This window comes from Prionailurus viverrinus, chromosome A3, assembly GCF_022837055.1.
Source record: "Prionailurus viverrinus isolate Anna chromosome A3, UM_Priviv_1.0, whole genome shotgun sequence".
In the NCBI taxonomy this organism is placed as follows: Eukaryota; Metazoa; Chordata; class Mammalia; order Carnivora; family Felidae; genus Prionailurus; species Prionailurus viverrinus.
In genome coordinates, this window is record NC_062563.1 from 21,256,551 (window position 1) to 21,270,658 (window position 14,108).

At 41.7% G+C, this 14,108-nt stretch overlaps 1 protein-coding gene across 3 annotated transcripts in view; it reads right to left on the minus strand.

The window, feature by feature from the left end:
• Window positions 1-289: 289 nt before the first annotated feature.
• RALGAPB (Ral GTPase activating protein non-catalytic subunit beta) overlaps window positions 290-14,108 on the minus strand; it is an 89,010-nt gene continuing 75,191 nt past the window's right edge. For all 3 annotated transcript variants that reach the window (XM_047851840.1, XM_047851838.1, XM_047851839.1), the window contains exons 26-30: window positions 12,999-13,135; window positions 8,422-8,530; window positions 7,513-7,591; window positions 4,698-4,846; window positions 290-4,216 (exon numbers count right to left, since the gene is read on the minus strand). In XM_047851840.1, the coding sequence (XP_047707796.1) occupies window positions 4,023-4,216; window positions 4,698-4,846; window positions 7,513-7,591; window positions 8,422-8,530; window positions 12,999-13,135 (668 nt within the window). In that variant the 3' untranslated portion in view covers window positions 290-4,022. The remainder of the gene's footprint in view (window positions 4,217-4,697; window positions 4,847-7,512; window positions 7,592-8,421; window positions 8,531-12,998; window positions 13,136-14,108) is intronic.

The window sequence follows — 14,108 nt, forward strand, 5'->3', positions numbered from 1 at the left end:
CACAGATCTAAATCACGACGGTCAGCCAAAGCAGAGCACGCACGCCCTGGAAACAGTAAATTAGAAACACCCACTGCAGGAGTCAAACTTCAGCCTGTAACCAAAAGCACACAAAACATTATTAGATAAGAATCTCCTTAAAATTTAATTGACTAAATGTATTACATTCAATATTCCATGGGTTTCTTCTGGACAAAGGATCGGCATAAATACAAACAAGCCTCTGGGCCTTCTTCCCTAACTGACGAAGAGAAAACACAGGAGGCGAGGGGACACGGGTACACCTTCGTATTTACATTTTGCCTTTACTTTACAGTTCAGTGCCAGAAATATTTACAGAAAATACAATAAGAAAAAGATCATGTCTTGGCAACATACAGAAATTCATACAAATCGTATATATGATTTCAAGCAAATAATGATACTGCTTATTTTTTAGCCACAACTGCCAAGCCCTTCAGAGGAGAAAGATGTTCTTGGTCACTGCAAGAGGCAAGGACTTGGGAAACTTGGTTTGCTTCAACAAATAATTATTGGGCGCCTACCATATGCAAGGCACTGTGGAATCCCAAATCACACCTTTTCCCTCACCATTAAAAAAAGAAAAGCATCTGAAGAGTGTGAGCTGATACTCTGAGAAACACACTATACAGTACATGGCTTCTTCAGCTACCGAGAACCCACAGTTAGATTCCACATTTAGCGGGTGGATTACCTCCAATCTCTCCGTCTCAGGAAAAGAGGCTGTCATGAAAATCCTTAAAACAGATCATCGAAATTCAACCTACTGTTTCATGTAAACACAGAAACCAATTCTTTTTAGGACGATACAACCTGAACGGGTTTAAAAACGCTGAATGGAGAACCACTGCTAGGAGTGTCCCGTCAACCACCTAGCTTTGAGCAAGGCTGGTTCCCACTTTGGGTAAAGCTCCACCTTCCAACAGAAATACTCTCGAAGACTCCGTCCCTCTCAAAATCACTGTGCAGAGTCTGATAAATGCTTCCCCAGAGCATGTAGAAAGTAACCATTTATAAAGGCTTCATACACGCAACCCATGGACAACTGACATTACTGGCCAAAGATGTGGGGTTGGGTTTTTTTGTATTTTAAGTGAGTCCAGGGGAGAATGGGCTGCCCTGAAATCGAGGGCCTGGGAATGGAGGGCAACAAGGAGCATGGGTGTACGTGGTAGGGCAACCCACCACGCAGCTATTCCTTTCACAAGGCCAAGGCTAGGTGGGAGGAGGTCTTAGGGGGAAGCACAGGACAAAAGCAGGAGTTGGCTGAACAAGAAAAGGCAAAGCCTCCTGTCATCAGTGCTCTCAACCAGAAAAGAGGGGGAAAGCCCCCATCTCCCTAATGGGAAAAAGTACTATGAGGGGCTACGTGTCTCTGTCCCTTGGGTAATTAATGCTGTCCTTGTCACCAAATGGCACGCTCACCCCTCCCCCCCCCCCCAACACCTGTCAATGCAGCAACTACACTGTTTAAGCCACAGACCAAAGTGGTCCTGGCTGGCTTCCCTTCGAAGGTTATGAATACATGCGGGCAACTTTATCAAGTGGACTACTCAAGGTTATTACTAGGGACTGGATCTGCTCCTCTGGCATCATTCAACTCAAAGTGATTTTTAACAAAGGCAGTTGGGTGAACTTAGTCGCCATGAACTCAAACCCATACTAGTGGAAGGTTCCAAGGGTTCTGACCACACTCCCTTTTTTTAGGTAAATGTTATCTTGAGCAGAAGGAAAGAGCACCTCACGAGGTATATGTACCCTATGTTTTGTTTGTGCTGTACACAATGGGGTTTCATGCCTTCAGGGGCTGCACAGCTCTGAAACTATCCCTCCTTCCCTGGGAGAGACCGATCAAAGAGTCTTCCAGACTACAAACCGCATTCCACACAGTTATTCACTTACCAAAGCCATGAGAATTACAAAGAGTTGCCAGAAGCCAGAGCAAACCGAAGGATCAGGCAGCCTACCCCAGCACACACGTCACCGTGTGTTTTGCCGACAGTGAAACTATGCTAAAGGCAGGAGTTTTATCTGAAGAATCACACCAAGGAAGCACACCTACAATCAGTTATTTTTAACCTCTGGAATGTTACAAGTTGCATATCAATTTAAGCCTTCTTTGTTCATGTCCACTAGGAAAAGGGCCCATTTTTCCCTTGAAACGCCAATCTGGAATTTCCATGGAAGTTGTTAAACCTCACCTTATATCTGCTGAGTTAATAAAACATTTTTAGGGTAGAGTTTATTCATCTTAATCATACAACCCCCCCCCACCCACCATGCCACCATCTGGAAACATTGATTTATTGCCCAGATTAAAAAGAAAATCAGTTCTTCAATAATATAATACCCTGAATGGAAACTGGAGTCATAGAAGGAGGAGGTAACCTTTACCTGAGCTTAAAACAAACATGAAGAAAAAGGTGCAGCAAACTTAAGACCAAGAGCTGCTAGGACACCCACATTTCTTGCTCACAGATGACAAAATACATACTTTTGGAACAGAACTATCACGGGGAATTAGGCCCTCCGCTATCCCCCACCATTTAATTAGCTCCCCAAACGTCACGCCAAACACACCGCTGCAGCCCTGACCTGTAGAGTCTACTGACACCAGAGTTCAAGTGGGAAGCCGCCCCTAACACAGCTGTGATCACTCCTCTTTGGACTTTACGTGTCACTTACTTTCTTAACATAAGATAATCTTAATAAAGAGGAAAGCACAGAGGAATAGGAGAAATGAGCAGTGCACACTCTAGCTCTGTAACAGGAATCCTTGGAAGGATGTTCTGGGTCTGGCCACCTCAAAACATTTATCCCTGGCAGAAAAGTAGCAGCGAGGTAACAGAAGTATTTCCAAAACCTGGGCAGGGTTTTGTTGTGCCTTCAGTTGGCAGAAGTCCGGAAAATATGACAACAACAGCCATTTCTAACAGCGGCCACCTGAGGGGGCGGTCACTAATGTTTGTCAATTATGATGAAATCCAGCAGTTCTCTGGGAGAGATCTGAATTAGTAGCGTTGAGAGGCTATCTCCTGAACCCCAAATTAGAATCCTTCATAAACTACTGCAGTTTCCTGCTTGGTCCTGAAATAAGAGACAATGGATGAAACGAAGTAATTTTCCACCCTTGCTACGAATTTACATTTCTCAAAACTGAACCAAGAAATTACCAAAGGATCACGAATGCTTAGCCTGTCATTTTGTCCCCAAGTCGCACAACAGTGGAGAGAGTGGAGGCATCACTGCTGTCTTACAACTCTTAACCCCACAAATGCCACCTGCGTCCCCGTTAAGGGACGGGGCCATGCCTCCATTTTAGATCTGCTCCTAGGCTGCCCAGAAACTGCGGCCTTCAGACAGACCTGTGCAGTAATGAGGACGATAACTTTGTGAAATGTGGCGAGGAAACGTGGAATATTTTAATGTCAGGCTTCTTATCTAAACAAACACATTTACGCTCGTTTCTGTCAGTTGGGACATCTGGACGACAAATGGACTTACGAGTGAGCAGAAAGCTGAGATTTCTTTCCTTCTCCTCCATGCTATCATCAACATGAGTCTTTAAATGTCCTGGAAGATTCTGAGACAGCTTTTAATTCTGAACACAACCTCCTAAAAAGCGAAGTATAAAACTATCTTCAACTTCTAATTGGCAAATTTGATACTACCAATGCACGTGTTTAACTGAGATGCATAAAGCCCTTCTCCGCAAAAGGCTTATGTTTAACTAAAATTGTCACTTTTAAAAGAAAGTTTATGGCTAAAATGTATATCATCAATCATTACCAGGAGGAATATGATTGTGTCTGGGTGCCCATTTCACTAGAAAGCCGGAAGTCTTCTACCAAATGGGTTTATAATGTGTTTCTTCTATTCTGGTGATTAAACAGTAAGCTCTTGGGGAGTGATTTTTCTTTTTACAGTGATCACCTATCCAATTGTTTTGCTCTGGTATCATAGCCCCAAACTGGAGTTCAACAGTCCTAGACAGAGAGTGTCTAAGAAGTGCAGTTCTTGAGTCCAACCTCCTGGAAAAGTGAAGTATAAAACTCTGGCTCCAACTGCTTGTTCCGGTACTTGTTGACAATGTCAGTGATTTTCTGTTTCCGGCGGACGTGTGGTGGGCTGTAGGAGTCACTCTCCAGTCTCTTTCTTCTACAAATATTAATTACAGTCTGCCTCACCAGAAAACCTTGAAAACAGAGGGTATCAAAATCAGCATGAATAACCAGCCATCTGAATACTGATAACAGCCATCAGTATTCAAGTGAACTACCTTCTGCAAAGTCAAACTTACTTCATTCCATTTGGGAAACTCCCCATCCCTGAAGAGACAAAAGTCGACTAAGACAAAGCTGCTAGAACAACTACATAATGACAAGGGGGGGAAGAAAAGCAAAAATCTGGTCTGACACCCCATTTCCTGCCCTGGATTATAAAACAGCTATCTGCATTTTCCAGGACTGACAGTTTACGAACTGTAGCTCTACTTGTACTTAAGGAGATTAAGCACAGTTAACACATGACAGAACACAAGAACCACAGCATTTTCTACATAAGGGATCTATTAATATCACCGTTTCCTTATTTCCACTTCTTCTTGGCTCACACAAAATGTTTCAGTAAATAAATGAGAGAAACCTTAACTCTTCAGCCATATATGAAGACCTTACCAAGGGCTCGTCTGCTGACAATCATCCCATCCACAAGAGGGATGACCATGTTAAATTTTCCAGTGGCTCCTTGAATTTTTATCCGGAATAATCCAGTGTTTAAAGGGTGGATAAAGATGACAGGAACTTCTTTTTCAAGAGTCGTAGATCTTAAGAAAGGAAAAGAACACTCCTTTTACCCCAGACATATAAAAGTTGAAGTCCCCCATCTGCAATGTAAGAATTTTAAGAAGACTTGATGCCAGGTTTTTGTTTGTTCATATATTTTGAGAGAGAGAGCGAGAGAGAGGGCGTGCATGCACATGTTCAGGGGAGGGGCAGAGAGAGAGGGAGAGAGAATCCCAAGCAGGCTCTGCGCACGTAGCGCAGAGCCCGATGCGGGGCTTGATTTCGTGAACCGTGAGATCGTGACCTGAGTCGAAATCAAGAGAAGCTTAACAAACTGAGCCACCCAGGCGCCCTAATGCCAGGCTTGATGCAGTCTGAACAGCCAACAGGTCAGTCCGCTCGGATCCTCCTTCTGGGAGCCCATATTGTTGCCCCCCTCCCACTAACATGTAGCCCTAAACACCCATTACTGGGCTTGGGCTTTTCACACTGACAAAAAAGGGGGGAGGGGCTAAAAAATGTGTTTTAAAACCACTAGGGACACAGGGTGGAAGAAAAGGCAGAGAAATGTCTGGTGGGAAGCTGTGAATCTAGCAACCGGCTGTGGGACTTTCGCTTAGTTCCTCCTTCTTGTAGGGAACAAAAGCAGGGGTAGCCAGAGTGCAGAGAACTCCTCCAGTCAATGCTGGCATCTCAGAGCAGAAGAGGGAATGTAGGTTAGGGCCACTATGGGGATCTCCAATCTTTTTTTCAGGGGTTGGGGGGGAGGAGGTTGGAAGGACCATTAGTCTGGGCCAGCTACAAGTGTCCTCCTTAGCAGAGGTGATAAATGGCTGTATCTTGGCAGGGCCAAAGCCCTCAAAGCCTCTGAGTAGGTGACAGGTGCTAATGTCACAATTTCACCTTTAGAAGACAGAGATACACATCATGCTCGGGGTTATGTCATTGCATCTAGAGGTTTCCATGTTATTACTCTGTGATACTTGCTACATGCTGGCCTGTTTTCTGTTTTCAATACAATGAGCTTTCTTTCTATATAGATAAAGTGATTCTAGCCAAAGCAACATTAAGTCAATTTTCAATATGTCATATAAAAGTCAACCCTATAGTTACTTCTGTCAGCAAGACAAGCTGTTGGTTTTGCCAGTCTACCAACAAAATACAATTTTTACAGTCTAGTCATAGAACTTTTGACCTAAAAAGATTAAAACAGGGGCGGGCGCCTGGGTGGCTCAGTCGGTTGAGCATCCGACTTCGGCTCAGGTCAGGATCTCTTGGTTTGTGAGTTCGAGTCCTCCATCGGGCTTGCTGCTGTCAGCAGCACAGAGAATGCTTCAGAACTTCTCTCTCCCTCTCTCTGCCCCCCTCCTGCTCACGCTTTCTCAAAAGTAAACATTAAAAAAAGAAGATTGAAACAGTAACAGCACTACCAATACAAGACACTTAAAAGTTCTCTTCCAAACTAGTTCTGGAACAGTCCACCTCATGAACTACTCTAGTCTCTTTAGTAAGTCAGCATCATGGAGACAAAAAGGGCTGTCCTGGAGTAAAAGAGACTGAAGGCATATTACCATCAGACACAAGGTTCTAGAGTGGATTCTTGTTTGAAAAGACCGGTATAAAGGATATTTTAGAGGAAATGTAGACATTTCAATAGGAGCTGGTTATTAGATAAAATTAAGGAACTATTACTAACTTTAGGATTGTGATAACGTTATCTTCATTTGAAAAGTGTTCTTTACTTTTTAGAAATGCAGACTGATATATTTAGAATGTCAGAATATCTATAATTTGCTTTAAAATACTTTAGTCTATAAAAAAAAAAGTTTTAAGAATGATACGTCCTCTTCTGGAAATTTAAAAACAGGATGTTAAAATAAATCATTTTTACTCACTTCAATGATATAACAATAATCAAATGCTGTCAGAATAAATTCATCTTACATGCAATATGAACGGATCATGTAGCTTGGAATCAAGGGTAGGTCCCTGCCGTACCGGATAAGGTTAGCATTTGGGGTCAGACGTCTGGGTTCAGATCACTTTCTCCTTCATTAACTGGATGCGTGATACTGAGGAATCACCTCTATGAACCTATTTTATTCCATTTGTAAAACAGAGATGATAACTGCACCTCGTGGAGTTGTTTTAATGTATTTGTTTAAACCCAACACAAGCAAACAAAAAGCCTATACAAATACACTGTTACTAATCTTGGAATCCTATTATTTTCTTTCTATCCTTTTTGTGCACGGGCGGCTAAAAACAGAAATCTTACCACTATAATAAAGTATTACACTTTACTTAGAAATATTTTTCCATTAAAGAGCTCGTTGAATTAGGATATGTTAACTATCCAGAATGTCTCAACCAATGTAACCAATTTTACTTCTACCTAATATTGCTAGTCTGTTATTATGGTTACTACTTAGCTGCTTCCAACTGTTCATTTTTCTCTTTGCTGCAGATAAATGTCAACTAGCAATGAATTATGCCACTTCAAAATGCATGCTAATTTATCACCTTGTGCATTTATCCACCAACTTCTTTCTTTGATTCTTTCCCCCTAATTACGTCTATTTCTTATTGTCTTCATCCTTTTTGCTTCATTATGTCTTCTTTATGAAACCACAATCAATACACTAACAAATAGGTTTCTCTGTGCTTAAAGACTTGCTGGTGAACCTCAGGCAAATCAAGACTGTACCTCAGAGAAGTGCTACTATTTGCAGTGGTCTCCACACCAGTACTGATCTCCGTCAGTAGGTCTGAAAGGGGAAAGTTTTCTGGAAAAAAGTAACAGCAGGACAATTAATATCTCCCTCATATTTCCAAAATAAATAGCATGAAATCTAATTTCTTAGTCTCTTTATACAAGTGTGCAAAAAATATATGGATTGTGCTATCCTAAAATACATAATCCTAACTATTCCTTCCCCTACCCACCCCCCCCAAAAAAAAAGAAAAAGAAAAAAGAAAATCTCCCCCAACACACCCAAGACATATTTTAGCTAAGTTCTTCTAAAGCAGAGTTTTTATAGAACATGATCTGTGGTCTTTGGGGGCTTGGTTAAAAAGCAACTACCTCACTTTCCCACAAACCCTGAGCTAGATGACATTCTAGGCTAAGTATACATTTCTAATGCTCTTACGTTGCTTACATAAAAACCATGAGACACTTTATCCACAGCAGAGTTCCTGAGGACAAATTAATATTTACACCAGAACTAGACAGCAGGGTTTGTGCAGAGGGTGAGGGAAGTTCCCTCCTTTCTCTTTCCACAGGTCCTGGGATGACTGGGGGCTACAGGCAATGGGACCAACTGGCAATAGGCTACTAACTGTGACATCAAGAATAGCTACAAGTTTATATCCCCTAGTCTCACCAAATCGTCACAACCAGAAGTAAATGGATATCTCCATTGAACAGGTGAGTAATCTAAGGCTTAAAGAAACTGAGTGAGGGGCGGAGTCGGGATGCCAACCCAGGCTTCCTGAACTCCGGCCCCAGCTTCGGCCACCAGACCACACCTGTGCTGCCTCTTCCTACAGACATTCAGCAAGTCACCGTCATCCTACAATAATTTTACATATGGACAAAGTCCTTACACAGTACCTATATCATCATAGCGTTCCACCCAGACTACAGAAACTCTGGTCTCAGGTCCAAGAGGAGGCACAGGACGACCCTGAGGCAACTTCTTCATTCTGGAACTGGGACTAAGCTATATGAGGTAGAGAGAAGCAGAAATGGAAAAGGGGAAGGGGGAAAAAAAGTGACTTAATAAAACCACCCAATCACATATTCATCAAGCTACCCAGTGATGTAAAAATCAGTCATGGGAAATCACTTTAGGAAAAAAGTGAAACATATTTGCAAAAACGTTCTTCTTTGGCTCCTCTGTTTATCAAGTCTCAACCTAGAACAAAGAAATGAAGGTCTTAAATTCTTAAAGGAAAAAAGTTAAGGAATACTGAGCAATTATAACTTACGTCAACACAAGTAAAATCTGTGGGCAATGTTTTAATGAGGGCTTCAAAGGATTTGAGTCTATCCCTACGGCCAGCAAGCAAGATGCTTTCCTCATCACAGTGACATCACTGGCTTGCTTGGGGATCCTAATCTCTAAAATGTCCACCAGCAAGTTACTTCTAGTTCTCGTTTCTAGGCCAGAACTTTCCTACTGCAATCTAGGCCAAAAAGAAGGCCTTTTTCCTGTCAGCAGAAAAAGAAAGAAAAAAAGAGTTGCTTCTGTCATTGCTGTCATGCACAGCTTGCTTCTGGCTTCCCTGCCCACCCAATCGACTTTAAGTTTCCCTGAAAGGCTGGCAGGCCTACGTGGTTCCCCTTCAGCAAACTGGCGGCACTCTTAGCCCCACCCTTGAGGGCATGCAGCAGGGGTGAGTTTATGCTAAAGCCCCAGACAAAGCTATGTGTACAGAAGGCAGAATCTCACATCTAAGTTGAATTTTAAAAATAAAACTGCTTTATTAGCACAGAAATATACCTGTCTTTAGCAGATGACCAGAAATCATGGCACTTCCCCTAGATTCTTGTTTCCATTTTTATTTCTGTCCTGGCATTCACAGAAAATGATTGTGGCTGAGAGATCATCCCCAAATTGGTGGCAGACACCTGCCCCACTCAGAGACTATTTTCTTAGCATGGCTCCTCACCAACTTTGCATCTCTGACTTCTAGCCCTAGATTTAAAGGGCTCCTGTGATCAGGTCAGGCCTACCTGGATCATCTCCCTTTTGATCAGCTCAAAGCAACCTTAACAACTGTATCTACAAAGTCCCTTTTTGCTATATAATCTAACATAATCATAAGATATCTTCTCATATTCACAGGTTCTACCCACACACAGAGGACATCATACAGAGGCAAGAGTCTCTGAGGGTCATCTGCCTAACACAGTGACCTCTTCTCCTATAACCTTAATAAACGCACTCAGGGGGCGCCTGGGTGGCTCAGTCGGTTAAGCGTCCGACTTCGGCTCAGGTCATGATCTCACAGTTTGTGATTTCGAGCCCCGTCGGGCTCTGTGCCGATAGCTCAGAGCCTGGAGCCTGCTTCACATTCTGTGTCTTCCTCTCTCTCTGCCCCTTCCTTACTCATGCTGTGTCTCTCTCTGTCTCAAAAATAAACATTAAAATAATAATAATAATAAAAAATAAACGTACTCAGTAGATCTAGTAGATTTTTTAAAAAAGATTCCTCAGGGTTTCTATATATACGATCATGTCATCTGCAAATATCTACAGTATTATTTCTCCTTTCCAGTCCTTTGTATTTTATTTCTTTTTCTTGCCATATTTCCCTGTATAGGACTCCATGTTAAACAGAAGTGGTGAGAGCAGACATCCTTGCTGTGTCCTCCATTTGGGGGGAAAGCAGTCACAGAATAGTGTGCAGTATAATGTTAGCGATAGGCTTCCAGGAGAGCTCTGTCTCAGGTTAAGAGAATTCTCTTCTGTTTATAGTTTGCTGAAAGTTTTTCTCATGGACGAATGTTGAGTTTTATGGCAACTGCTTTTTCTGCATCTATTGAGATAGCATGATTTTTCTTTTTTTAGTTAGCAGTGTGAAAATTAATTAAGGGAAACTCCACTCAAGTGGAGTAGGGAGGCTAGAAAAGGGAGCTGTACCACCCAAAAGCAATTATAGTTAGAACTGTCACTTACAGATCCCCAACAGAATCATCAACAGGAAAGAATCATCAATTGTAGGTTCCACCAGGAAAAGATATACATGGAATCTTCTGCCAAGAAATTGACTACCCCTGCAACTCAGCCAATGAAAAACCTTGGTCCCTCTCATCCCTAACTCTTGCTTTTCTCCAATGCACTTTCACTCAAAATGACCCCTCCCAACATCCTCCTTCTCCATAAAATGACGTTCCTCTCCTCTGTTTGCTGGGCTTGCCTATAGTTTTACCGTAAGTTGCATGTCCCAAACTGAAATTCTCTGCTATTCTCGAGTAAATCCATTTTTGCTGGTAAAATAAGTTCTTTTTTTTTTTTTTTTTTTTTTGGAGAGAGAAAGCACAAGCCGGGAGAGGGTCAGAGGCAAAGAGAGGATCTTAAGCAGGCTCCATGTTCAGCACGGAGCCCAACATGAGGCTTGATCCCCATGATCTGGGATCATGACCTGAGCCGAAATTAAGAGTTGGATCCCCAACCGACTGAGCCACCCAGGTGCCCCCTGGTAAAATAAGTTCTATTTTTAAGGTAGTAGTAGTCTGCAAAGTATAAATAATAAAAACATGGTGCTTTATAGATTTTGGATTTTAAGGGATACCTATGCTAGCATTCAGAAAATGAGTACAAGGGCTGCCAATCACTGAATATTAGATCTGGCTGAAATCCTACATTATCACCTGACACAGACATGTTCATCTACAAACTATTCTATGAAACCTTTTAAATACAGCAACTCGGGGCGCCTGGGTGGCGCAGTTGGTTAAGCGTCCGACTTCAGCCAGGTCACGATCTCGCCGTCCGGGAGTTTGAGCCCCGCGTCAGGCTCTGGGCTGATGGCTCAGAGCCTGGAGCCTGTTTCAGATTCTGTGTCTCCCTCTCTCTCTGCCCCTCCCCCGTTCATGCTCTGTCTCTCTCTGTCCCAAAAATAAATAAACGTTAAATACAGCAACTCCTGATTTTCAAAATTGATCTACTTCAGAGTCTTACACAACTTAACTATTTTTCCTAAATCAATTTTAAAGGTGAATACTTCTCTTGTATTCTCTTTCAAGCATGCATATATATCTATATCTGTATCTATATATCTATATATATATATATGTATATATATATAGTTGACCCTTGAACCATGCAGGGGTTGGGCTGCTGATCCCCCCATGCAGTCAAAAAGTGTAACTTTTGAGTCTCCAAAAATTTAACTACTTAAATAGCCTACGTTGACCAGAAATCTTACCAATAATATAAATAGTTGATTAACACATATTTTATACATTAGATGAATTATACACTATAAAGCTAAAGAAAATAAAATGTTATTAAGAAAATCATAAGGAAGGGGCACCTACGTGGCTCAGTCAATTGAGCATCCAACTGTCAATTTCACCTCAGGTCATGATCCCGAGATCATGGGATCAAGCCCTGTACTGGACTCTGCACTGAGCATGAAGCCTGCTTAAGAGTCTGTCTGTCTCTCTCTGTCTCTCTCTGTCTCTGTCTCTGTCTCTCTCTCTCTCTCTCCCACCCCCTCTACCCCTCTCCCCAGCTCATGCTCTAAAATAAAATAAAATAAAATAAAATAAAATAAAATAAAATAAAATAAAATAAAATAAAATAAAATAAAATAAAAAAATAAAATAAAATAAAAATAATGAAGAGAAAATACATTTACAGTATTGCACTATATTTATTGGAAAAAAAAAAACTACATATAAGTAGACCCATGCAGTTTAAACCTGTGTTGTTCAAGAGTCAACTGTACTTATGTTAAACACAACTTTCACTATGGAAGGAGCCAAATTAAAATCCTGTAAAATCAAACAATGGTTCAATCAAGTTTACACTTCTTTTGTCTTTCTTACTATTTGTTATAAATCAATCTTCCAACTGATTTATGAAATGATCCAATACACTTGCTATCCCTTACTTGTCCACTTTCCAAGTGTAAGGATGAAGAGGTAACATGAGGAGAAAACAAAAATAAAGACATAACATCTCCTGATATGGTAAGGAAGAAAGTATAAAAGTAAAATGCTCCCTTCTCGTAGTGGCGGCTGGGTGCCTCACTCAGTGTATCTATTCATACACTGGGTTAGTCTCCAAAATGCTACCATTTGTACATAGCAGACTTGTTTAAGTGGAATGCTGCATGATTAATTTGACGTGGAACGTATAGCCACTATTGTACCTTTCATGGATATTTCAGGGACCCAATAAAAACGTAGGCTGGGAAGGAACGGGTGAGAGAACCAAGCATGGTGCCAGAATGGCCAAATCATGGAATACAACAGAAGCTGTCTTAGAATGACCTATTTGTTGCAAGCTGAAAAAAAAGAAAATCGTGAGAGTTTGAATTTTAAAAATTAAGATACTAATGAATCAGTACTGCTGAAATTGCTCTCTGGGTTACGGTTAACAGCTTTTCAGGCATGATTCTATAATCACCCCCATTTCATAACAAATTTTTAGAGCTGTAAACAAAACGACTTACCCGCTGTGAGGAATTAAGATTGTCAGTGTGATTAGGAAAAAGCTCAAGTGTCAGGGATGGCTGTTTCAGGATCCCAGGCATAAGATCCATATTTGAATCACTATCTTGGTCCGAGATGTTACTTTCCAATGAATCGGCTATGAAGTAAAAAATAAAGTCAATTATATCTACTTCTTTGGAGAAGTTTTTAAACTATTTACGCTAATAGGCTGACTTAAGTCACTTAAGAGAAGTCACTGCCTCTAGACAAAGGGTTGGTAAACTTCTTCTGTAAAGGGTCATAGTGCTGGCTATGTAGGTCTCAACTGCATATTCTTCTTTGTATTTTATTTAGAACACTTCAAAAATGTAAAAACTGTACTTAGTGTTCTGATTTTGGTCTGTGTGCCATAGTTTTCCAGTTCCTGTACTACAGGATAACCGAGGTAAGACTAGAAAATATTTTTGACTTTTCAGACGTAGAATATAAGCCATCTGTTATTCTCTGAGTTATTCCGATTATACATTCAATCATGGAGCGTGGTACCAAGTAGCAGCGGGGCATTCCAAAGCTGCAGAGGACCTAGTCTCTGTGATTAAGAAGTGATCTGGTTGGAGACAAGCATATAGAGAGTTATAAAGAAAAAAAAAGACAAGTCTCCAGAAACAGGAGGAGGCTGAGTTGGAGCAGGGGCACAGGTGCCACACGGGATGTTTCATGACACAAGTGAAGACCCAACTGTGGCAACTGAAGTGCAAAGACAAGGATCGAGCTGTGTCGGTGCAAACAGGCTGGACTAGAGACACCACCAGGGAGGGCCTCAACCCACATAGGACAGATGGAGTCTGGCATCTGAAATCAAGGTGGTATGTCAAAGCCTGGACATGAAGGCAAAGAGCTGCTAGGATACTTACCTAGACCGTGGGAGGCCCCTCTTGCCAGGGATATAACTGGCCCCAAAATATAAGATGGGGCGCTAGTGGGGGAAGTCAGGGATCTAAGTACAAAGGTCAGGAGGCTGCCAGAGCAGGGCACAAGTACTCATTAGCCTGGAGATGAGACCATGAAAGTGTGATGTGTAGCAGCCCATCTTACAGATGGTCTCAATGAAGAAGGTGAAGTTTTCCATC